The 25,639-nt window shown below is 45.8% G+C and overlaps 2 protein-coding genes across 5 annotated transcripts in view; one reads left to right on the forward strand and one right to left on the reverse strand.

Annotated features, from left to right (window-relative positions):
* The window catches only part of SHLD2 (shieldin complex subunit 2), an 81,772-nt gene extending 75,415 nt beyond the window's left edge, over window positions 1–6,357 (reverse strand). For 3 of the 4 annotated variants that reach the window (XM_075934825.2, XM_075934822.2, XM_075934823.2), the window contains exons 1-2: window positions 6,287–6,357; window positions 1,347–1,415 (exon numbers count right to left, since the gene is read on the reverse strand). The gene's annotated coding sequence lies outside the window, so the exon portion shown is untranslated. Of the gene's footprint in view, window positions 1–1,346; window positions 1,416–5,407 lie in introns of all 4 variants that reach the window. The other variant, XM_075934824.2, reaches the window with a different exon arrangement.
* Window positions 6,358–6,464: 107 nt separating this feature from the next.
* GLUD1 (glutamate dehydrogenase 1) overlaps window positions 6,465–25,639 on the forward strand; it is a 56,985-nt gene continuing 37,810 nt past the window's right edge. The window contains exon 1 of the mRNA XM_075934828.2: window positions 6,465–6,956. Coding sequence (XP_075790943.1) covers window positions 6,539–6,956 — 418 coding nt within the window. The 5' untranslated portion in view covers window positions 6,465–6,538. The remainder of the gene's footprint in view (window positions 6,957–25,639) is intronic.

Raw genomic sequence — 25,639 nt, forward strand, 5'->3', positions numbered from 1 at the left:
GCAGCAGGCTATTAATACATTTAAAAAGCAGAGGTGCAGCGTCTAGGATTAGACTCCAGCTGGGAATCAGCTGATTCCTGGCACGCGCCCCATCCACCTCATTATGCACCAGCTCTTAATACATTTAAAAGGCAGAGCCACAGTGGGGTTAGCTCCCAGGGCCTGGAACTAACACCGCCTATCGACTAATCAACTAGTCGGTGGAAATTCCATTGACTAGTTGATTAAACTAAATTTAACATATTTAGTCTACACAGTACTTATTTCGAAATAGAGCACTTTTCCTCCAACTGCCCTTACTCCTCATACAATGAGGTTTACAGAAGTTGGAGTAAGAAGCCTGTTATTTCAAATTTATTTCTGAATACATTATTTAAGAATAATGTCTGTTATTCCGAAATAATGCTGCTGCGTAGACGTACCCCATGAACCTAGGAGCTGGGGACATCCCACAAAGTAGGCTGCTGAGCCAGGTTTCCCCAGAAACCTAGCAGGTGAGCTGATAGGGAATCAGGTTGGTAAACTGGCAGAAAACTGATGGGGAAAACCCTAAGCTTCCAGAGGAATTCTGTCAAAATTGATACACTCCTACAGAATGTTTTGATTTCAATGAATAAACAAATGCTGGAGGGAAATATTTCTTATTTATAAAATAAAAATGTATCTAAAATAAGAAATATTGTTTCTGACCTGTTCTAGTTTTAACTCTGTAAAATTATTAGGATTTTTTTCCTTCTGTTTCTGCTATTCCTGAAACTTTAATTAGCTAACAAGGATACCCAGTGGTCTCTCCTATGTAATTTCAGATAGTGGAATTACATGGAATTTTGAGTAATATGCTATCAACAAAGCAAATGCAAATGTGTCCTGGGTTCCTGGCTGTGAACTGATTTTCCCAGTACAGCTTGAAGATTAATTTAGCCGATATGCTTGCTTGAAATGAAATTAGTTAAAATAGCATACATATCTTAAAACAGGGATCTTTTCAATTCAGGTGAGAACAAAATAAAGCAAAATGTTTATATTACATAGCAAAGAAAATAAGTAGTAATATTTAAGGTTGGAAGTACAAACTACTTCGAAAATTGTTGGCTCAAAAACAGTGTCTTGTACTTTTCCCAAATTCAGAATGTTCTTTCGGTTCTTAGGTGTACTGAACAATTATATTACCACGTCCCATAGATCAGAACTAAATAAGTCCATCACTGATGCAGATAGTTTCCTATAGTACATATGCTTGTTTACCACTTTACTTATGTCTGTTTAAATGTTTGGAAGAAAAAAAATTCAATTTCAGTATGAAATTAATTGAAATGTCTCATGGCACACAAAAATATAAAAAGTACCTTTACAACCATCCAAGTGATCTTTTACAAGTTTAACTGAGAATCCTCTGTCGTCTTCCATGTGTTACTCTAAACAAAGAACATACAGTTTATATTCCAGTATTACAATCATTGTTTTAATATTTACAATAAGCAATGATAAACATACTGAGCAATGTTATGAGACTATGAGAAATAGCTTCCTTGGATACATCTACACTGCATTCCTCTGTCGAGAGAGGAATGCAAATGCAGCCAAGCGAAATTGCAAATGAAGCGCAGATTTGAATTTCCTGCGCTTCATTTGCATACTCGTGTTCGGCCGCTATTTTGAAATACCCTATTTCAAGATTAAAAACGCCATGTAGACGCAGTTATTTTGAAAGAAACCCCTTTTTTCTAAATAACCCTTACTTTAGGTTTAATGGTTATTTTGAAAGAAGGAGTTTCTTTCAAAATAACTGCTTCTACACACATTTTCTCTTCCACTTTTTTTTGCAGAAGAGCAAACGCACTCTTTCAGAAGCCCCTGTATTCCTCATTCCACGAGGAAGAAGGGGGCTTTTGAAAGAGGGTTTTTTTCCGAAATTTGGTCCAGTCTAGATGGGCCAATTTCAGAAAAGTCTCTTCCAACAAAAGTATTGGAAAAAGAGACGCAAAATGCGAAGCGCATTTTGCGTATCTTTTTCCGATAGATCCTCGCAGTTCAGACATACCCTAGAATTAGATCAAGATCATTAGACCGCTGTTGTTCCTGGAGGAGACATAATGATCTTGCGCAAAAATGGTTTTTTGCACAAAGTGGACTCATTCATATTGCTTGTTTTTGCGCAAAATCAGACCGGAAGAGATTATGCAAATGAAGCACAAGAAAATGCTAATCTGTGCTTCATTTGCATTGCCTCTTCCAGCAAAATTCATAGGCTACATCTATACTGCAGGCTTCTTGCACAAGAACTGTTTTGCACAAGAACTCCTGCACAAAAGGTCTTGAGCAAGAGCATGTCCACACTGGCAGGACACTCTTGTGCAAAGACTTCCCCCCAGAACTACTTTGGAGAGGGCAAAAGGGCACCAGGACTTTCCAGGGGCAGGGACTGGAGCTCCTCTGAGACACGTGCTTAAAGGGATCTCCCTGGACAGCCATTTTTCTCCTGCTGCGTGCTTTGGGACCTCTTGTAGGGACTGAAAGCTGTAGTAGTGCTAGTTGTGGTTGCCCTCTGCCCCATTGGACACCACAGCTTTGTGCCCTAGAGCCTTTTGCAACTTTTGCCTTGCGCTTGCTGTGCCATGGAGCCAGGGGTGGCCCTGTGCCTGCTCTGGCCCTACACGGCCATTTTGGAGTGCCTGTAGCGGCTGCTTTACACTGCCTCACTACTCCTGAATGAGCTCAATGCTGAGCTCACTCTGGACTCCCTCTCCCTGGATGCGGTGGCGTCCCTACCCAACTGTGTGGAGGTGTTACTGGACACTGGACACCAGTTCTGACTGGTGAGACCGGCTGGTCCTGGAGCAATGGGATGACCAGCAGTGGCTCCAGAACTTCAGGATGCGAAAGCAGACATTCCTGGAGCTGTGTGCCTGGCTCACCCCTGAGCTTCTCAGACATGACACCCAGCTGTGGCCTGCCATCCCTGTGAAGAAGAGGGTCACTATCGCCCTGAGGAAGCTGGCCACCCCAACAGCTACCGCTCGGTGGCACACCAGTTTGGGCTGGGCAGATCCACAGTCAGTGCTGTGTTGATGCAGGTAACTCTTGGGGGCGGGGCTGCACTCCCTGCCCGGGGGAAGGAAAGACTCCAGGCTGGCGGGAGGGGGGCAGAGGGAAGTGGAGGAAGCCCTGTCATGCAGGGGCTTGTGCCATCCCTCCCTCACACAGGCCTGCTGGTATGGGGGAGGGGGGCCTGGTGTGTCTGGGGGCAGAGGGCATCATAGGAGGGCAGGTACCCCCCAAGGACTCATGCACCTGCCCTGCCTCATTGGGTGCATTCCCTGTGTTTCTGTGTGCCCTTCTGCAGGTTGTCCGCACCATCAACATCCTGCTCCAGAGAGTCATCTGCCTGTGGGACACGGATGCAACAGTGGCTAGCTTCAACAGTGGGTTCCTCAACTGAAGGGGAGCCGTGGATGGGACCCACATCCGCCAGAGCATCGAGCGGCCCATTTAATCAATCGGAAAGGGTACTTTTCAATGGTGCTGCAGGCCCTCGTGGACCACTGTGGCCACTTCATAGACATCTATGTGGGGTGGTCCAGTAGGGCACATGATGCCCACATCCTGAGAAACTCCTGCCTGTATCACAGGATGGAGGCAGGCACTCTCTTCCCCCAGCAGGAATTTACTGTTAGGGACATCCACATACCTCTTTGCATTGTGGGGGACACAGCCTACCCCTTCATGCCCTGGCTGATGCGGCCATACACCAGCCACATGGACCCCGGCCAGGAACATTTCAACCAGCACCTGAAGTGGGCCCGCAACCAGGTTGAGCATGCGCCTTCGGATGGCAGAAGGCCAGACTCCGTTGTCTGCTCACCCATTTCAAAATGGGTGAGATGCAGCAGGTCAGAGCCACATGCTAGAGCTGCTGGCTGTGCTGGTGCTCCCATGCAGCATCTGCAGGTTGTGTGTGGCTTTAAGGGAAAAGGGTCTGGCAAGCAGAAGTAACGAGCTCTGAGTGCGGGTACAGAGCATCCAAGAGCAGCCATCTGCATTTTTCCCCTGGGAGGCCAGTTCTTGCAGAAAAACTCTTGGCTGCCTGTCTGTGCTGCCCTCTTGCACAAGAACAGTTGCACAAGGCTTCTTCCTCATACAGAGCATCAGAGTTCTTACGCAAGAAGCCCTGTTTTCTGATGCTGTACTGTAAATTTACTGGCGCAAGAACGTGTATGCAGTGTAGACACTTAGCAAGTTTTTGCACAAGAACAGCCGTTCTTTGTGCAAGAAGCCTGCAACGTAGACATAGCCATAGTGTAGACATAGCTTTAGAGTACAAAAACTGGTTGTATTAGCAGGTGGCAAGTCATGCTAACTTGAACTTTATCTATATCCCTTGATAGGCCAAGTAGAATTAAAAGCATCCCCATACTCAAAATAAGGACTTTTGTATGGATAGGATTCAAATTAGGGAGGAAAACCAAATTAACTGCAAAGAGGATAGGTCCTGATGTATTTCCATCACAAACATCTGCATAGCAGCTCTCTCCACACATTTTGCAAAGCATTATTGCTTGGATTTAACCTTCAGGAAAGAAACTTATTTCAGACTATGTTCTGCAATGCATTTCCAATATAGAAATCACACGCTCTTTCTCTGACAAAAAGATAGGTTTATTTTACTTCAGTTGGTCCATTTTTTTTTCAAGTTTCCCTGCCTGCCCCCAATTATTGTGGGTTGATTCATGTATAACTTATATACTGTACATGACTGAAGAGTTTTGAGATTAGCATATCTACCCTAGATAGACAGATGTCCCTGTTCCCACTGTCCAAAGGGCAGCATAATTGCTCTGGCCAAAATTAGCCTGTGTATTAAACTTATTCTTCTGTAATAAATGAAAATGTGTCCTGTCCACATTAGGAGGCTTAAAATTGTATTAAACAATAAATATTTCCACTCACGCTTTTTTCTTCTTGGCTCCTATTAAAGGATATTTTTACACACACACACAAAATAGCTCTTGCCCCTCTTGGTGGAAGTGTTCATAGTTCTGAGTGAATATAATTAAATATAATTCTATACACTGGCACTAATATTTTTTCTGAAATGACACCCTTGCAGAACACATAAGACTGCTACTGTATAACTCGTTCAAGAAAAACTTAAAAAACAACAAATAGTCTGGTAGCACTTTAAAGACGAACAAAACATGTAGATAGTCTTTAAAGTACTAGCAGACTATTTTCTTGTTTTTTAAGTTTTTCCTGTTACAAACTAACTCAGCTACCCCTCTGAAACTTTTGCTCAAGAAAGTTAGGGCATTATTTTTCTCCCTCAGATTCACACCCTCTGTGGGATGTGTCCAGGAAGCAACACAACACACACTGTCCAGTAGATTAGTTGTGCTGTCCTGCTCCCTACCTCTGTGTGCCTGCTCTAGTCTTGACTACTCATCCGACAAGAACTGTTGCTTTGAGAGGGTCAGAGAGCCCCAGGTCACCTGGTGACAAACAGGCAGACAAGAAGAAAAATAAGTACCCAAAGGATACAGGTGGTGACACATTGAGCCTTGTGTTGCCTATAGCAGAGGGCCCTTGTAATACCACATAAGCAATGCTGCAGAGCCTGCTAGCACTGTCAGCTAAAGCCTGGGTTCTCAACCAGGCATACGTGCGTGGCTATGTGCATGCCTAGGGATACCTCCTGGTCTTCTGGGGTTACTCACTCAGATATTCGCCTGGCTTTACAACATGCCACACTGAAAGCACATACAAAGCAGCACTTATACAGCTCGCTTGTACCGCGCTATGTGCTGACCTAGGAGGACGATCGTTAGAGCCCAAATACTTTTTAAAGTCCTAGGGCGAAAGGAAACCAACGCGCGTCGGGCCCCGCTGTGTGGCTAGGGCTGAGCTGGGAAGCAAACAGCTCTGAAGCGAGGGGCCCGCCAGCGGGCAGGGGGCACACGCGGCTCCGCGGAGGCTGAGCGCCACCAGGCTCACCCAGCCGGGGACCGGCCTCGCGGCCAGGCTCAGGCAGCCGGGACCGCCAAGCGGGACACGGCTCGCGGGCGGTTGGCGGCAGCGGGGAGGCGAAGGGGAGGGGCGCAGCGAGGCGTGACAGCAGCAGGGCGCGGAGCCAAAGGGGAGGTCGGGGCTCTCCGCCCCCCAGCGCAAAGGGCAGGATGACCCCCCCGCAGTCGGGAAAAGCGACCGCTCCGCACCCCCTACACTGGCGGGGGCGCCTTAAGGTCGCGCTCCGCCAGCCTCGGGCCCCACACGCATGCGCACCGACACCCACCGCGGGCCTTCCGGGAGATGGGCTGAGGTCGGTCCGGCGCCGCGCCCAGCGCCTCACGGCGGAGCCAAGAGGGCGGCGGAGTGCCGGGCCCGGCGTGTGCGCAGGCGCGGCAGGGGGCGGGGTGTGACCTGCGGCCCCGCAGCCTCGCCCCCCGGGGCCATTTAAAGGCGGTGGCGGCGGCAGAGGCCGCCTCTCTTGTGCCGTCGGGGCGAGCGCTGTCAGCACCGCCCCCGCCCCGCAGGAGCTGCCGCTATGTACCGTTACCTGGGGGAGCTGCTCGCGGCCCGCGCCGGGGCCGGCTCGGTGCTGGCGGGCGCGGAGCCGGGCGCGGCCGCCGGGGCTGCGCTGTGGGGCGGCCCCAGCGCGCGGTTCCCGCAGCGGCGGCGCTACAGCGAGGCGGAGCGGGAGGACGACCCCAACTTCTTCAAGATGGTGGAGGGGTTCTTCGACCGCGGGGCCGGCATCGTGGAGGACAAGCTGGTGGAGGGGCTGCGCTCGCGGGAGAGCCTGGAGGAGCGGCGCCACCGCGTCCGCGGCATCCTGCGCATCATCAAGCCCTGCAACCACGTGCTCAGCGTCTCCTTCCCCATCAAGCGCGACAACGGAGAGTGGGAGGTGATCGAGGGCTACCGGGCGCAGCACAGCCAGCACCGCACCCCCTGCAAGGGAGGTGAGCTCCGCACCCGCCCCACACGCACCTGCTCCCCGCCTCCCCATTCCCACAGCCGGCGTTGCACCCCCAGCAGGGGGGGCACAGGTTTACAGACGGGTAGCACCTCCACATCCTGCAGGTTGAGACCCGATGATCCCCACATACGTACATGGGGTGTCCCTTGCTAGGTTGGTGAGCCCTTTTCATACATAGCCAGCATCAGTGGTCCCGCTAATCTTTTCCATCCACATGCAGAATAATTTTGTGAACTGACATGCATGCAAATCTACACCATCAGTAGAAACAAAGCAATCTGAGCTGTGGGTGCTCTTCTAATCAGCTGGACATCATTTGACTCTCTTTCCTGAGGGGTGGCACAAGCCCACATCTTACAGGGAACATTGGCCAGTCCCACTGATATATGCAGAGCCAGTACTGCACTACAGTACATTCATAAGTAACAACCTTTTACAAAAAGTAGGAGTGTATTTTTATGTCCCATTCATACACAGCCAATGCTGCACCCAACAAACAAGTTATTACAGTGGACTGAAACAGGAGAGAGAACTTTACTATAGTAGCAAAGGAGGGAAGGGTAGCTGTTGGAGAGGACTGTTTACCGAGGCCCAGAAGTAGGGAAAGCTCCCACATGCTTTTAGCTCCCATATAATTCCTCCTTAGTTATCAGTAGCTCCAAATACTGCCAACAATATATTCACTGTAAGGGAAAAAAATGATTCCCTTTTATAGTGCACTGCTAGGACTATACTCTGAAGGGAGTTTTTTTTTCCCATTCCTCAGCTAGTTTTGGCTCCCTACAAAAAACAGGAAATATGTGCACAGCCAACATTGCAGTTTTAAAAGCAAGACTATATGCCCAATACAACGTATCCAGCAGTGCCAACCCTACAGGCTGGTGGGGAGCTCCTGGCCACTGACACCTCCCCCCCCCCCCCTCCCCCCCCCCCCCTCCGCCCCCATCACCACACACATCTCTGTATCCTCTGCAAGAGAGGTCATCTCTCAGCTCTGTCCTAACCTAGCCATATGCCTGTCAAAACAAGCAGCATTGTCATTGGTCCAGCGCTGAACATGTTCACTGTTCAAATAACAGGAGATGGGTTTGGGGGAGGAAGGAGGAGAAAGAGCTGTTGTCTGAAGATTAAAGTAATACAAATTAGGGATGTGGAAGTGTAACCATGTTAACTGATGAGTCAGTCAGTGCCGGGGAAGGAGCGGGGGAGCCAACTTGAATGCCAGCTCCCCATGTGCACAGGTTGCATTTTCGTATGTTTACTTGATTAAATGCATTTTAATACCCCTAATATAAATATAATTTATTCCTTATGGATGTGTCATATTTGATCTAGGCTGAACACTGGTAATTTAGCAATTGGGAGGCCAGATTAATAGCATACAGTTGCAACTGATAGTTTATCAGATCACTTCAATTACCTGAAATCCTATTTAAACAGAGCACAGAGATGGGACTTGTACACTTGCTATGCATCAGATAGCTGGAGAACTAGACCTACTATGCAGAGTTAGTTACAATAAACTAGGATGGGGATCTGGATCATCAAGGACTAAGACAGAAAGAAACCCTGGTTAAAAGAAATCCATTTCCATTGTAGGAAAGGAATGAGATGATACTGGTTTTTTTTTTTTTTTTTTTTTTTTTTTTACATTGATGCTATTCCATTATCCTGCTTTGAGTGCTTTAACTTTTATGAGCCTCTGTCTAGTATATGTATGATACTTCAAGGATGGCAGGTCTCCCTCCGCTACTCCTAGTTTTCAGTTCTCATCCAATCTCTGCCTCTCTTACCTCGTAACTTTCACATGCCGCATCTAATGAAATGGACTTGATACTTTACTGTTTCATTGCTGCTTGTAGTACAGGCAGTCCCCGGGTTATGTACAAGATAGGGACTGTAGGTTTGTTCTTAAGTTGAATCTGTATGTAAGTCGGAACTGGCATCCAGATTCAGCCGCTGCTGAAACTGACCAGCGGCTGACTACAGGAAGCCCAGGCAGAGTTGCTCTGCCCCAGGCTTCCTGGAGTCAGCGCTGGTCAGTTTCAGCAGCGGCTGACTTGAGGACGCCTGGGGCAGAGCAGCTTGGGTGCTGCTGGGTTGGTCCAGTAGCGCCCAGAGCGGCGCTATGGGACCAACCGGCAGCGCCCCAGCTGCTGTACCACAGGCATCCGGAGCAAAGCGGCGGAGCACAGGGGCAGCGGGACAGCCCAGACGTGCTGCGGCTGTTCCGCTGCCGGCGTCCTCAGAGGCTTTGCTCCCCGTCTCCCTGGTCTGCTGGTCTCCAGCAGACCAGGGAGACGCGGAGCAAACCCCGTTCATAACTGCGGATCCGACATAAGTCAGATCTGCGTAACTCGGAGACTGCCTGTAGTCGATGCAAAAATGCATCAACTATTCAATTAATCAGTTAGTCGATATTTAACATCCTTAATCTAAGTGTATGAAAGCAGAGTTCAAAGATTAACATTGCAAACTGGCTTGCTCATATTTTGAGCGATGATGAAAGGAAGGGTTGTGTTGTAGAGCAAAATGGGAACCTTTCCTATTTCAAGATTTAAAAAAAAAAATCTTCTGTACTAAATAAATGCATCTCCAAATAAACATACTTGTGCAGGTGTTTATTTTTTTAATGTAAAGTACTGTTAGTAACTGGACAGAAATAACTAGCATAAGCAATGTACATTCAACTTCATTATCATGGGGCTATTCTTGTAAAATCCCAGTTAATCAGTTAACCGGTTAAATGTTAGATTGACCTAACATTTAACCAGTTAACTAAGGTGGGATCTGGACTGGGGACCACTCCAGTCTGGCTGATGGTGCTCCCGGCCTTTCCCTGTGACTGGCTCTCCTGGCTCCCAGCTGCTGTTGGCTCCTAACTTCCAGCCCTTGCCTTTGGGGTACCCAGGCTCCCCGCAGACAGGGGCTGCTCTGGACAAGAGCAACCCCTTTCTGTGGCAGGGCCCCTGCAGGGCTGGAGCAGCCCCCTGCTTGCAGCAGGCAGGCAGCTGCTTCCACACCTGCTGGTTACTGGTTAACTGGAACTGGTAAGCATTACACGTTTAAGGTGATGCTTACCAGTAAACCAGTGAACCTTTCACACGCACCCCTAATCTCTCTCTCTCTCTCTGTACGTGCGTGTATGAGAAACTTCTGGCCATGCAGCAGAATGATATCATCAGGCTCAAAAGGGGGGTTGACAAGCGTAGTGAGCAGGGGCACAGCCCCTTGAGTACTAATCTAATTTTGGCTTTACATCTTTAAGTGTAACTGAGAAAAATCTAGGTGTTATGAGGCACTAAGGTGAAAAATCAGAACTGTTATTTAAAAGGATCAGTATTTAATATTGTTTGAAAGTTACGGACAAACGGTTCTAAGATCTTGTGCCTAATACATGTTGTTCCAAAAGATCAGGATTCTTTTGCATTTGTTGCCATTGCCTTAATATAAATTCCATAAATCATTCATGGTGACTTTTTAAATACATAAAGGCAGTACGGAACAGCGTACTGTCACCTCTTTTCCCAGCACACAGAAGAGAAATGGCATTTCCCCTGTGTGTACCGGCTCTTGGGTTGGCTCTGCTCCTAATGGAAGCCTGCTCGAGATGTGTGGCATTTTTTTCCGGCTCCCAGCCTGGCATTTTGGTCCTTAAAGAGGCCAAGACCACATTTTGGATCCCAGCATGGCGTTTTGTTTTGTTCCACAAGTGTCTTCCTCTCTCTTCCCCCCCCCCCCCCCTTTTTTTTCTCTTAACTTTGCCCCGGAGTACCGGCACCTTTTTTCTTACCCAAAAAACCCCCACTGCATAAAGGCATTAAAAACAGTTTCATACTCAGATTAGTTTATTTTAATACAGTTGCTTAAACTAAAATAGAATATCCTAGATATCTGTTGGATTCAGTAGTTATGCCATAGCACTGTCAAACTTTTTGTTACCTCAAAGTTTTCAATTTATAAATATATTTTTATAAATATAATTTATAAAAATCAGAGACTTATAGAAGTGTTTTCATAATTTTGAAGTGGGCTTTGCTCATGCGTCCCTACAGTATTTGCAACTCAATATAATGCTAAGTCTTTCTTCCAAAAATGCAGCTGACTTGGACATGTCCAATCAATGAAATGTAAACAGTAAGCAACATAAATAAGATTTTTTTTACTACGTCTCGATTCAGTGGTGGAAGTTGTTGGTAATGTAAACATGTTTAGTGACTTTTTTTTTGTTTGAAAGTCTTAAGAACTGTTGATCTGATATATCTGAATACCAACTACCCCACAAAATAATAGTTCAGGGAAGGAGCAGCCACCTTTAGTGGTAGGTAAAGGAAGTGTTTTGACCCGTGTCCGAAAAACAGGCAATTTATAAGTACAAGCAGTTATTATTAGAAAGAATTCAAGAGTATTTGAAGTGAAATGTTTTGCTCAAGCATTGATGGCACTTCTATTAGAGAATAAGTAGTGAAGAGGGTACTAATTTACACACTTTAAAACATATGGAATCCAGCAAGATAAATCTTTCTTTAGATTTTTTTGTGCCTCTCTATAAATTCTAGGAACACTTTAAAAACTGCCATTAAATTGCTAAGTTAGCTGTTCATTGAAATATTCTGCTTGAGAGAGCCTAGATCATTCTTTGATAAATCTTACACATTCCAGTTTCTAGAAATTACTTTTTTGATAATAAAGAAAGTTAAATGACCCAGTAGGAAGAATAAGACTTCTACAAATTCTCAGAGAAGTAATGTTGCTTTTTTCCTCGTTTTTTGTGATACAGTATAGCTTTTCGAGTTTGTTAATATTACCCAAAATTCAACTTTTTTGAAAGCTGGAGAGATTCATTTGGTAGCTAAAATGTTACTAAGAATCATTTCTCCCTTTCTTTGCTTACATAGTGACTTGTATGCTATGGGGTGGAGTTAACAAGAAACCACAGCTGCTGTTGCTCATCATAGAGAGAGCTGTCTAGAGAACTAAAACAATCCAAGTGGGGACAGAAAATGGGGGGTAGCAGACCACAGTTGACTTGAAGGCAAAGTAGACTAGACTAGCTGTTTTCTAACTAAAATCTATAATTTTATTTAACAAACTAAAATTGTTTAACTGATAGTTGAGCTGGGACAAAACTGTTAATCTTTTTTGTATGAGCCAGTTGAGATCAGTTGTTTAACCACAGGTCAATTTCCTAGGGTTAATGGGGCTTAAAAGCTTATGGCCAGCAAAGTCATTTTTTTATATTAACAGCTACTTGGTAGTTAAGACTGGATTCACTGATGTTTAAAGGGCCTCCTGTACAGTGGGTGTAAAATGGTACTCTTTGAAAACCTGTTTATGGTAGCTGTTTAGGAGTCCCCCCTCAGTGAATCCAAATTGACCTTTGTTGTGAAACAGCTTGTTCCCTGTCCCATCTGGCGATCTTAAATCATCTAAAATGATGCAACAAGAATTTGTTTTAGTTTGTTTGCTAAGGTTTCCATATACATTTTGGATCTCTGGTCAGATTGTAAACAATCTTGTGATTGAGATTTTCAAAACACTGATTAAATGAAATGTGACAAGACATTGATCAAATATCTTATTGTAAAGAGAGATGAATGGCTCAAATCATTGCTCCTACAACTTGTGGGTGATGAATCTGCATTTCTTTGTGGAACAGTGTGACTGATTGTGAAAGGGAACTTACTTCTGCTGAGTATTTCAAATCTCTACCTGTTCTGTTTTCTATTCTTTTGGATAGTAGATTTCACAGTCCCTCCTGTCCTGTATCTGCGTGAGAATGTGTTTCTGAATGCAATAACTCATTCCTCTACAGTTATCTTCCCCAATCTACTGTTATCCTCTTCCTCCAGCAAGGCTTTTATCATATCTTTTCAGGATTATACTAATTTCTGTAAAGGATTGTCTATGCTGGCATCCTAAATTGGTGCTACTGTGATTGATACAATAAGCTGATGTCCGAGTGCTCTCCTATTGAGTTCAGTACTTATCTTCTGCCCCTTGGAGAGGTGAAGTCAGTAGTAGAGTGTCTATAACCAACACAGCATGGTATAGACATTGCATTAGATTGATGGAAGCTGTGTCACTCAGGATAACATTTTTTCACAGTCCTCTATGATGTAACTTACATTGACTTAAGAACAGTGTAGATTAGGCTGTAGATGCAGGTTTGTACATTAAAACACAGATTTAACAGGGAGGGTTAAAATTGCATTAGGTTGATGTAAGCTATGTCACCCAGGTGGATGCTTTTTCAAGAGAAATGCTGTAATTAAAACAGGAGTTAATTTAGGAAAGTCCTATTGTATATGGAAGATCAGATTATATACGGCAAGAAGGAAGCACTGATTATCTATGTGTGTGTGTATATATGTAAATTTTACTACTTTAACTCTATCCACAGAATTTGAGTGGTACAAGCCCACCCCTCATTATATTGATGTAAAAGGTGCCTCTACCAGTATATCTTATTCATAGATGGGAAGGAGAATAAGTTGTCTTACGATACCTATAACAAGCTTTCTCTAAGGGACGACAGAGTGATGTTATCACATCACTCTGCATCCTGCAGCCCCTCCTCCTTCAGCTACCTGGCCTCCTCCCCTTCTCCTCTCTGCTGCTAACTCCATAATGAGGTTGGCACATTATGGATCATGAGAGATCTAAATATGGCTCTTTGGTGAGCACAGGGAGCACATCCCCTCAGTATTGATAAAAGACATTTATATCAGTAGAACAGTGGTTCTCTTCAAGTCACTGGGGCCTGATTAAATGCATCCTAGAATACTGAAAGAGCTGATAGAGAAGGTATCTGAGCCTTTAGTTATCTTTGAAAAGTCATGGGATTTGAGAGATACACCAGAAGACTGGAAAATGGGCAAATATTGTGCCCATCTATAAAGAGGGAAATAAGAACAACTAAGAAAACTACAGACCAGTAAGTTTAACTTCTGTGCTAGGGAAGATAATGGAGCAAATAATTAAGGAATCCATCTGCAAACATCTGTAAGATAATAAGTAGATAAGTATTAGCCAGCATGGATTTGTAGAGAACAAATCATGTCAAGCCAATCGGATAGCTTTCTTTGATAGAATATCCCTCCTGGATAAGGGAGAAGAGGTGGACATGATATTCCTAGACTCTAGTAAAGCATTTGATATGGTATCATGTGGCTTTTTCAGTAAACAAGGGAAATACAACCTAGATGGGGCTACTATAAGGTGGGTGAATAACTAGATAACTGCTCTCCAAGAATAGTTATTAATGGTTACCAGTCATGATGGAAGAGCGTTAACAAGTAGGGTTCCACAGGAGACTATTTTGGTACCAGTACTATTCAGTGTCTTCATGGATGATTTAGATACTGGCATACAGAGTACCCTTATTATGTTGACTGTGATACCATGCTGGGAGGGGTTGCAAGTGCTTTGGAGGATGGGGTCATAATTCAAAATGATTTGGACAAACTGGAGAAATGGTCTGAGGTAAATAGGATAAAGTTTAATAAGGACAAGTGCAAAGTACTCCACAGTTTCTCTCACACAAAATGGGAAATGACTGTCTAGTAAGGAATACTACAGAAAGGGATCATAGTGGACCACAAGCTAAATATGAGTCAGTGTTGGCACTCTTGCAATAAAAGCAAACATGACTCTGGGATGCATTAACAAGAGTGTTGTGAGCAAGACACGAGAAGTATTTCTTCTTCTCTACTCTGTGCTGATTAGACCTCAACTGGAGTATTGTGTCTGGGCTTATCGATTAGTTGACTGTAGGCTAAAATATCCAGAGATTTTTCCTAACCTTAACTAACCACTTCAGCAATTGACTAATCCCTAGGAATAAGAAGGCGCTTGTTCCTTTTTTAAAGTTGTTTAATGTACTTTATTCTGGTCTCTTTCCTGGTGGATAATTTAGAACCCAAGAATGAGAGTGAATGGTTGAATTTACTTATTCCAATGTAAGTTACTTTGCATTTGGCAACAATGAATATTACCCGCTCACTTAGCTTTATTAGAATATCTGCAAATGTGCCACTTCACTGTTCATCTCCATCTCCAGCTGATTAATAACATTAAGCATGAGTCCTGGTATGGAACCCTTGGTGCACCCCTTGGTTAACTTTCACATATGAAAAAATGACCACACCTTCTGAAAAGGCCTATGATCATGTTGGAGCAGGTAGTTACACGTTCTATTCCTAGTGTCACACACAAAAATGGGCGGGGGTATGGTACTTTTATTTATACAATTTAATGTTAATAAATCCATAACCAAACCAACTAACCTCTTCCCTTCTGAACTTTCCAAACTTAACTCCATGTGTAAATATTACCAGGAAATCACATGTGTAAAATAAGTATCTATAGCAGAACTAGTTTGTCACCAAAGCTGGTTTAAAACTGATCATTGCAGAATCAAAAGATCTGTTCCTAATGTGTGATTATAATGTATTTGCTGTAGCTCCTGTTAGTACCAGGTGTGATCAAGGGCCCTATTGTGATAAGTACTCTTAGTCCCTGCCCAGAAAAAGCTTTTCTGATACTTGTACATTTTGCAATATCAAGGCGCACAGAACAACTACATTTTTGTAAAAAGGATAAATAATAATCTTTTAAAATGCCAGAACTATGTATCCCCTTCCAATCTTGATTCCCTCTGGTGGGTTTTTTTTAAGAGGTGAAACTCAAAATAGAAAACAAAACCCTAAACTGTACATAAATTGATTCAAACCAGCAGATGTAAAGATGCTTCCAAGCTCTTACTCAGACTTCCTGAGTTCTGTAAGAGGCTTAATTAAGTGAGAGCAGTCACTGGGATGTTTTGTTATGAAGTGTTACTATGGTGACTAGAGAACCTTTATTTTCTGATTAAATGGAAGGAATGCTTTATATTCTGTGGATGTTAGACTACGTAATATAGAGTGTATTCTGTGGGTAACTAAACTAAAAAGGTCTTGAAACATTCTGAATCTATCAACTTTCCAATACATAAATTTTAGTAAGCATCTCGAAGTTCTCATTATGCCTAGAAATCTAACTTGTATCTGAAACGTGGTGCTTCTGTCGTGTCTAAAAATAACATACTTTCAGTTTCTTTCAGAAGCCAAGGCAATATATGCCTAACATTAGCATCTTTACACATTCAGATCTTGGATTAGAAGCTAGGTTGACTTTATTTTTCACTTAAAAAAAAAAAAAATCAAGGTCTTTCATGGGGTTTATGCTAGTACCTGTTTTACAGTTCTCTGCATTTCTGGAATTCCTATTTGAACTGGTTATGCTTCATCCTGTTGCTGTACATCTGGAGCACCACTGATGACTTCCCTCAATGGTATATGATAGAATCCAAAAGATGTTCTTAATTGTTATAAATAGCTTCTAATTGGATGCATTCTTTAACAAAAATCGTATCTGAACTGATTCAGTACTAGTAAAGAGAAGAAATTCAGATCTAAAGCTTCCATATACCGTTTATCGGTATCGAAGCATTTCAGGAAACTAATCTTTAGTCAAACAAAAGCTTTGGGCTTAGAGAGGTAACAGGGTGAAAATGTAATGGCTTGCAATCTGTAGATCAGACTAGTGATCCCTTGTGGCATTAGTATCCATGAATGAATCATTCATGAGCAGTGGTGCAAGTAAAATCTATTTATCAGTATGGGGAAGGAGAACACCAGCTTGGGGAGGGGAATGCGACACATGACTTTTCCATGTGACTCTGCCCTGCCTCCAACCCGTGTGATGCTCTGTCCATCCCCTCCTTGTGATCCATCCAATGGAGGAGAAGGGGTGAGGAGAGGAGAAGAATCCCCAGCTCTGCCCTTCCATGGAGCTGTCTCAATCCCTACAGTAGGATAGGGCTATCGGAACAGGGTTGGGAGCAGTACAGCTGTGGGAAGAGCTGCTGGTTTTCTGCTCCTTTTTGTGATGCCTTTTCCCAGCAGTGAAAGGAGCAGAACTCCCAGCCCTAATCCCTGCCTTTTCACAGAGCTGCCCCCTGGGTGGGGCAGCAGGGAAAGGAGCAGAAAGCCAGCAGCACTTTCAGCAGCTGTACTGCCCCTAGCTCTACAGAGATACAGCTCCGTGGAAGGGCAGTGAACTGGGCTGGGGGCTGTACAGTTGCTCCTGAGAAGAGATGTGGAGCAGCCAGCTCCTTCTGTCATTCTCGTATGCAGTGCCAGCTAAAAATAACTTGCTGGGACAGCGTTCTGGAGCGTCCTGGCCTCCTTGCAGTACTCTCCATGACACTTGCAGTATGATACTTCGATGCAATGGAGTGAGATGCAGAAGTCTGACTTTATCAAACATTAAAAATATGTTCTAGGGATTGACCAGTGTGTGATAAGATTTAGGCCTTAATATGTCCAACTATAAAGTCTTCTCTCACTTCCATTTTAGCATATACGAAGGGGGGGGGGGGAGGACTACATTTTTTTTTTTTTTTTTTCAGATAAAAAAATTACTGAGGTTCTGTCTTGCTATATTCAGAGGGCTAACTGTTGAGTACACATTCAATTTTGATGGCTTTAGATGATTGTAGTGATTATACTTTCACACACTATCCTGTGGAATTAATTTCTTGTACCAATGTACTTGGCATTATTGAAACTTCCTGTATTCTGTTCTTCTGTCTAAAAAATTCTAGACTGACAGACTGAGATAAGTGAGGGTATGTCTACACTACAGTGTTATTTCAAAATATCTTATTTCGAAGTAGCTTATTTCGAAATAAGGCATCTATTCACAAAATGCATTTCAAAATAGCATTTTGCTATTTTGAAATAGCACGTCCACACTGAGTAGACTCTGAATCGCATTTAAGGTCGGCCAGAACCAGTTCCAGCAGGGCACCAAGTCAGGACTTACTGTGTGGGGCTGCTGCCTGAGGCTATCTGAGGTCTGGGCTTAAAGGGACCCCCTGGACAGCCAGTTCTCAGGTTTTCCTACTTGCTTGCCTACCTTGATGAGGGACAGCAAAGCATTTTGTCTCTGCGTGCTCTGGTTGCCCTCACTCGGGACACTACAGCACTCTGCAACATGGAGCCAAAGCTGCCTCTAGGCACTCTGGTGCTTCTCTTGGACGTGTTGCTGTGAGCATGGCTGCACTTTCTGCAGGCTGCCATCGGGGGGACTGTCAGTATCTAGGAGGCCCTGCAAGAGTGCTCCTCAGGGTGGAAACTCTAAGAGCCTCCCTGGTCTGCTCCATTGGGGGCTTGTGCCTCATTTCTCCCTCACATCCTTCCACGTACCCCTCCCTAGCCTCCCTTCCTGATGTCAAATAAAATACACATTTTCAAAAATATAAACTGTTTATTTAACTAAACCTGGGGGGTGGGTATGAAACTCTGGGGAGACTGGGGAAAGGAGGTGGGAGAGAGGAGAAGAGGGTGGGAAAGGGGAGGGGAAGCTCAGGGCTCGGGGTGGGGGTCTTGCTGGGCCAACTGTCTCCCAGCACAGCAGGTGCGAGGGCCTCGGCGTCCCTGGGGGGATGGGTAGGAGGGGTGTGAAGGTTGAGGCGGGAGGGGGAGGAGGAGCGGGAGCTGGGGAGGCAACAGGCACGGGAGCGGCACGAGGCAGCACGCTCTGCACCAGGGTCTGCAGATGGGCACAGATGGCACAAACCTGGGCAAGCAGCTCCTGCCGGAACTCCCGTTCGTCCTGCACCCGCTGCTCCATGGTGCGGTGCAGAGCTCACAGGACCCCCAGGTGCTGGTCTCAGTACCCCTCCAGTGTTGCGGTGGACCTGCTGAGCCCTTGGGTGCAGGAGGGTGTACCGGGTGGGGTGCTACGCTGTTGCGGCTGTGGAGAAAGGGGAGAAGTGGTCAGTTCTCCTTGGGGACACGATGGATGAAGCCCAGCCCCCCCACAAGGTGAGGATGACCATGCCTTGCACCATCAGAGCCACTGTACTTGCACAGAGGCCATGGTCAGAATGTCCGGCTATCCCTGGGAGTGGGAGCTGCCCCGAGACTGCACCCAGGCCTCTGTGTTGTGTATAGTGCGGCCGAGGTGGGGGGAGATGTCTCCTGCCTCTGTGTAGAGGAGGCTTGTGAAGGGAGGGCATCCTGCTGTGTCCCGCCCTGGGGTGAGGAGCATGTCAGGTCTCTTCTCACACACACAGACTTGCCTGTGTGGCAGGCAGATGGAGCCACCTGCCTGGGGATGGCACGGCACATGCTCGTACGTGCACAGGTTGCTGCGTGATCCGTGGAAAGCAAGGCCGACAAGCGCAGTCCCTGGTCTCACCCCCCCCACCCCAACCCGGGAAGGGAACAGTGATGGGCACTTACATGGTGTGGCCTCCCCGGATGACCCTAGTGACTCCGCTGCTGGGACAGCTCGGGGGTCCAGCCACCATGGCACCCTCTGTGGCAGCTCCTCCTCTGCACCCTGGTCAGGGCCCTCCGGTCCCGGATTGCTGCCCCCTGGGGTGGCATGGACCATCATGATGCTGTCCAGGGCATCAAAGTAGGGGTAGGTGTCTGCTCCTGCTGAGGAGCTGACCTGAGTGGCCCTGGCATATGCCTACCACAGCTCCTTGATCTTCATGCTCACCTGTTTTTATGTGCGCATATGGCCTTTGGTGGCCATGGTGCCAGCTATGTGTCCATGGACAGCAGCGTTCCTCCGTCTAGTGCGGAGATCGTGGACATTGGAGGCCTCCCCCCAAATCTCAATGAGGTCCATGATCTCTGCACTAGTTCAGGAGGGTGCCCGCCACCTCCAGCCCCTGGCTGGCTCTTGGGAGCTGGGGGACTGGGTGGGGGACAGCTGGCTGGCACTGGCTGCCTGTCTCTCTGGCCACTGGGTGAAGGGCAGCGACTGCTGGCAGGCCTGGTTCTGGCATACCGTGTGGCCAGAGTCTACCCCTTTAAGGGCTCCGGGCCTGGGGGAAAGGAGAAGAGTTTTCCTGGTTTGGCCCAGAATGGCCACCAGGGGAAACTGGAAAGGGCTGGAGGCCCCCTATTTCGGAATAAGTGTCTACACAGCGCTTATTTCGAATTTGGCATTATTCCTTGTAGAATGAGGTTTACCAAATTCGAAATAAGCACCCCGCTGTTTCGATTTTATTTCAAAATAGTGGTTTGCCTGTGTAGACGTTAGGAAAGTTAATTCGAAATAACGGCTGTTATTTCGAATTAACTTTGATGTGTAGACATACAGTAAAACACTACGTATGAAGGTATTTGGCAGTATGCTATTTACGATCTTACTTTTCCCTTTTCTTTTGGGTGGTATGGGGTTTTCTGAGATATTGTTAAATGCTTCTGGAGTAATTTAATCTTTAGTTTCTCTAACAATTCTGTTTAAAGTTGATTTAGCCGACTGGATTGATCTTTCCTCTATTCTAATGCACTGCTGATAATAATGAAAATAGTATGTGTCCAGGTTTAAAAGCTGAGACCCTGCAATGGGAATATCTTCCTCTGTTCATCAGCAATTAAATAGAAAAGTAAGCTGGAATTTGAAGCAACTCAAACAATGTAGAGAAAAGGAACAAGAGAACACTTTACTCAGTGTACTGTGGCTTAACTTCCTTTTTTTGGGTGTGGTGAGGAAAGAAAATCCTTCACTTATAAACAAAACTTTCTGGGCCTTTTCCAGTGGAAAGTATTTTCCATAGCTGTGAGTCATCTGCAATTTAAGCATTTCATTACAAATGATCACTTTGCCTAACTGTGAGGGGAAACGCTAACCATTTATGTAATGTGTTTTCAATGAAAGTCTAACAGTCTTTTTTTTTTTTTTTTTTTTTTTAAATTCACCGTCAGACAAAGAAAAATCCTATGCATTTACCAAGGAAAGCATTTAGTCCTATAACTCTTGGACTCATTGAGAAGTGTGTTCGCGTAGGAAGGCAGAAATTTGGCATCAAACTTTTGAGCTGCACTTAATTTCTTTGCAGACTTGGAATCTTTTCCAGTACATTCAGGAATGGCTTTCATTAGAAGCTCAGTTGTTTACTGTGGATAATGCTTTTCATGTCTGAGGACCTGGTTTTGTACTCCTCTTTGGATAATAGGAAATCTGTGGAGTCTTATTCTTGTTTCTAGAGTACAGTCCGTCCCTGCTACAAACCTACCCCACACAGTTGGAACAATTTACAGCCTTTGCTTAAGAATCTTAGGACTAGGGTAGAGAATCATTTTAGGTTAGAATGTATAGAGCTGTGGGGGAAACTTTCATAGTAGTTATTTTTGGTTGTAACTGGGGATGTGAGTGTAACCAATTAACGGTTTAACCAATAAGCTGATGTTGATCAGTTAACTGTGTCCGTTAAACTCAGCTGGCGTCTGAGGAGTCAGCTTTGCTGCAGTAGGATAACAAAGCCTTCCCGGGAGATGGCGTGCAATGGCTGCCTGCTCCACTTCTGGGGAGGAGGCTTCGCTGCTGCAGCAAAACCTCTTTCCTGGGAGTCAGGTAAGCAAGGGAAGTCGCCTCTCCAGATCTGGGCTGGTGGCTCTGCTCCCAGGGAGGCTTCACTGCGTGCTCTGCAATATAAAGTTTATTGAAGCTGTATACTGCAGAGCATGCAGCGCGTAACCATGTAACTGCTGAGATTTTCAGTGGTTACTCGCTTACCTATTCAACTGACTTTGAACATCCCTACTTGCAACCTTGTACTGTTATCCCCTGGCTTTTGTGGGCACAAAGTTCACGTTTTAAACTGGAAATCTGAGCATCTAGATTTCTATTTATGAAAGGGTTGACTGACTAAAATACCTGGTTGCTATAGCAAAGTAGATAATTAATGCACTATGAAGCTGCCATATAAATTAAATGTTAAAAGATTTAAAAACCAGTTGTCACTGTCCTCAGCTTCAGTAATCAGAAACAAATAAGTTCTTAGACATCATTTATACTCCCAATTCTTGTGAAAGAAATTAGCTTCCACTTTGTTTTGAACTGCCTCTAAGTTGGAAAGGTACAAAATATTACAAATCTTTCAAATTTTACAGTCTTTTGCATTACCCTTTTGCAAGGTCACTCTTCAAGATCTCTTATTATAAAAGTATTAATGCCCAGCGACAAATCACTTTACTTTGTATAAAGTAAATGAGTTGCAAAGTTTTAGGGTTAGAGGGATGCTGGCAAGCTTTAGCATTGTGTTGCTGAATGATTCATGTTGGAAGCTACCAACTCTTAAATGGTGAGCTTTGTTAATACAGAATTAAGGTTGCCCAGTGATAGCTCATGCCATTCCAGAATGCCCAGTTGAGCAAAATTCAAGCTTCTGAACACTAGGAAGTATGTGAAACCTTACCTCTGCCCCTACCCTCACCACAAGAGCAATAGCCACTGGGAATTATCTGCATGCACTTAATGTGCATTTACCTTCTAGCTGTACAGAATAGGGCAGTTACAAAGGGTTTATTCACGTAAAAGTGTAATGGCCGAAAAATTCAGTGGTTACATGTTTACATGTGGGGTGGGAGGAGGCATCTCCCTGAAGCAGATGTGAATGGGGAGCTGGCTTTCAAGCCAGCTCCCTGTGCACACTGACTCCCACCTGCCCCTCTCCTGCATTTCTGCCTCTGATACAGAGGGGTGTAGCCAGACAGGAACCCCCCTTGTAATATCCATTTTTGCTTGCCTGGAGCATACAGAGCAGAAGGCCCAGGCTGTGTGACCGTGAATGGCTATAAACAGAGATACGCCAATTGCTGACCAAGAGGCTGCTGAGGAGTGCCCTTGACTTAAACCCATATTGATACGAACACACAGCCGTCCGCAGGGGGAGGAATCTCTCGGCCAGAAAAAAAAATGTCTAGTACTCACAGTTTAGTTCTCTCTCTTGCAAGTGTAAATTAACTTGAAACTTGCTTGTAAGAACTGGCGCCACAAAACAGACCAGTACAATTTGGCCTCTTAGATAAGAAAGAGGATACGGGCCCTCGGGTATAAAGATGGGTCCAGCAGCACACTTACTCTGAGTGTCAATCTACCATCTATCTGCTGGTCGGGTTAGGTGTTTGACCTCTCGAGGTTCCAAGGGGACACCCACCTCGTATTTGTCTTTCCTAGGAATTGAGGGACCGGCCCTGGCCTGACACGCTGGAGTCGAGAGGCACAAAAGGGGGTAAAAATTGTACCTGGATGTGGTCCTTTGTCTTAAGTGTACACATAGACTTAGAGCTCTTTAAAGATTAAGCTGTCACTTGGTACCATTATTTCTATTTTTCTATCCTTATTTTCTTTGTAACCATTTTTAAGATAAATATTTGCTAGCAGTTAAGAAATAGAGCAATAGCCATTGTAACCATAAGATCTGTATTTGCTAGCAGTTAAGAAAGAGAACAATAGCCATTGTAACCATATGCTTTTATAAGTCTTTTTAATAAACCTGTAACTGTTTAAGTTTTTTAACCTGACTCCTTCAGTTGCTGTAACAGAACCAAGCACAATTTAAAAGAACTTCAGCCGGTCACAAGGGACAGGTATAGGAAGAGCTTGGGCGTTTAGATTTGTCACTCCCAGGTGACAGATCCATTGGGGCATTTCTCAGTCTTTCCTAGACTGCCTGCTGCGAAGGGATCTTGTATTCTAGCAGCTAAAATCTGAGATGTAATAGGCTCTTCCTATAGGCCCAGGGTGTCTGTTGGCTGCCTTCTGCGACGGGACCCCGGTCCTAGCAGTAAAGTCACGGATGTTAAACCTCTTTTCAGCGCGCGCACACACGCACACTGCCCTGACCGTCGGCTGACAAGAGGGTAGGGGAGGGGGTGGTTTGTAGCTGCGAAGGTTACACTTTTACATCCCTAGTACAGAAGGAGTTTTGTAGATTTGTAATTAAGATTCAGTGAAATTTGGATCTGGTTCCCCTGGGTGCTTTATCAAAGAAAAGATGTGGATGTATGCCTAGAGGTTCCAGTCTGCACCATTACAATACAGAATTATGTAAGCTGTGTCAGTAGCAGAGTAATGGGGTTTTCTTCCCATGCTTATTTTCAGTTGCAAGGTAGGATATGAGAACAGTCTGGATTTAATTATAGGTAGAGCAAAGAATAGTTTTTGGTGGTAATCTATGCAAGTTGATCTGTGAGCAAAAAAAAAAAAGTTGCCAGAATGTGTGAACATAAAGAAAAGCGATTTCTTCCTGGGGGCTGTATTTCTGGAATCTCATAGTTAATGGACCCATACTTGAAACACTGACACGAGTGTTCCCTCTAAGCTGAGCGCACTAAACATTTTTGGTCTGCCCACATCATTTTAAGAGCCGTGCAGCAACACTCACCGCTGACCTTCCTGCTGGAACAGAAGGTGAGTGGTGGAGGCAGTGGCAGCCCTTCTGCTCCTCCTGGAGCCGGGGCATGTGAGATGAGGCTGCCCCAGCTGAAATGGGCCTCGTGCAGCTGCTGCTTCACTCCAGTTGGAGCCAGGGCCGCCTGTGGTGCTGTTTTTAGTACCGTGGTCCTAAAAATAGCATCGCGGGCGGTCTCTGCTCCAGTCCCAGGAGCAGCTGGTGCTGGGACCGTGGTAATAACAATAGCGTTGCTGCCCTGGCTCTAGCCCCCGCAAACTGTTTTCCACATGGAAGACAGAAGGTGAGGGACAGAGCAGGAGGAGAACTAAGGGAGTGGTGGGGTGAGGAGAGGAAGGGGCTTGTGCTGAGGGGAGATGGGGAACCAGGGTAGGTGAAGAAAGGGGAAGGCGCCAAGGGGGAGGAAGGGTGGACGAGAGACACATGCCGGGGGCCAAGAGGACACAATGAGGAAAAGGGCAGTAGGGGGGGATAGGCAGGGAGGTGTCAGGGGGATAGGAGAATGGAGGGGACAGGATGATGCTGGAAGAGGAGAGGGGAGGGACAATGGGGGCAAGATGGAGGGAGTGGGGAGGAGTGGGTACCAGGAGAAGAGGGGCTGAAAGGAGGGGTGGGCATGAGGAAGGCAGGGGATGGAGCGAGTCATGTGTGAGGGGCACAGAGGGGCATGAGGAGGCAGATGGTGGGGCGGCACCTGGGAGGAAGAGGACAAGGAGGGCAGGGACAGTGAGGGAAGGGAGGATGCTAGGGGTTTGTGGGGGTGAAGCAGAAGGGCACACATAGGGAGTGGAGTGGAGGGAAGGGATAGGCACCAGAGGAGAGAGGCAGGTTAGGTGTGTAGAGGGATGGGGGGGCAGCAGGCACCAGGGGAGCAGATGGGGTGAAGGTAGGAGGATGGGAAACATGGCAGCAGAGGGAAAAGGGAGAGGTTTATAAGATATTTATTAATTACTTGGGTGCCACAGTGGACTGACACTACCCTGCACCTCCATGACACACTCCACATTTCAAGCAATCCAATTAACTGTGTATATTTTAGAGTACTTAGAGCAATCAGGACAGGAAAGCTGGTCTTAATATTAGGGATGTGAAAGTGTCAGACAGCAGCATGGGAGAGGAGGGGAGAAGACAGCTTCCCACGAGCACCAGCTCCTGCCTGTTCCTCCCATGCTGCTGCCTCTGATGCCTTAGCCTCCCTGCCTTCAGCTGAAGCTGATAGTGGCTGCTTCCGGGATGTGCGGCTTGCTCTGGGGCTGCAGCATGGCTCCAGCTCCAGCGGACAGCTAGGGTGCACCAGCTCCTGAGGAGCCACTTCCTCCCGTCCCTCCATGTGTAACCGCTGACATTTTCAGCAGCTACATATTTGCCTAAATAAATAAATGCATTTTAATATTCCTAGG

Source organism: Pelodiscus sinensis, chromosome 8 (assembly GCF_052426305.1).
Source record: "Pelodiscus sinensis isolate ZL-2025 chromosome 8, ASM5242630v1, whole genome shotgun sequence".
Lineage (NCBI taxonomy): Eukaryota > Metazoa > Chordata > Testudines > Trionychidae > Pelodiscus > Pelodiscus sinensis.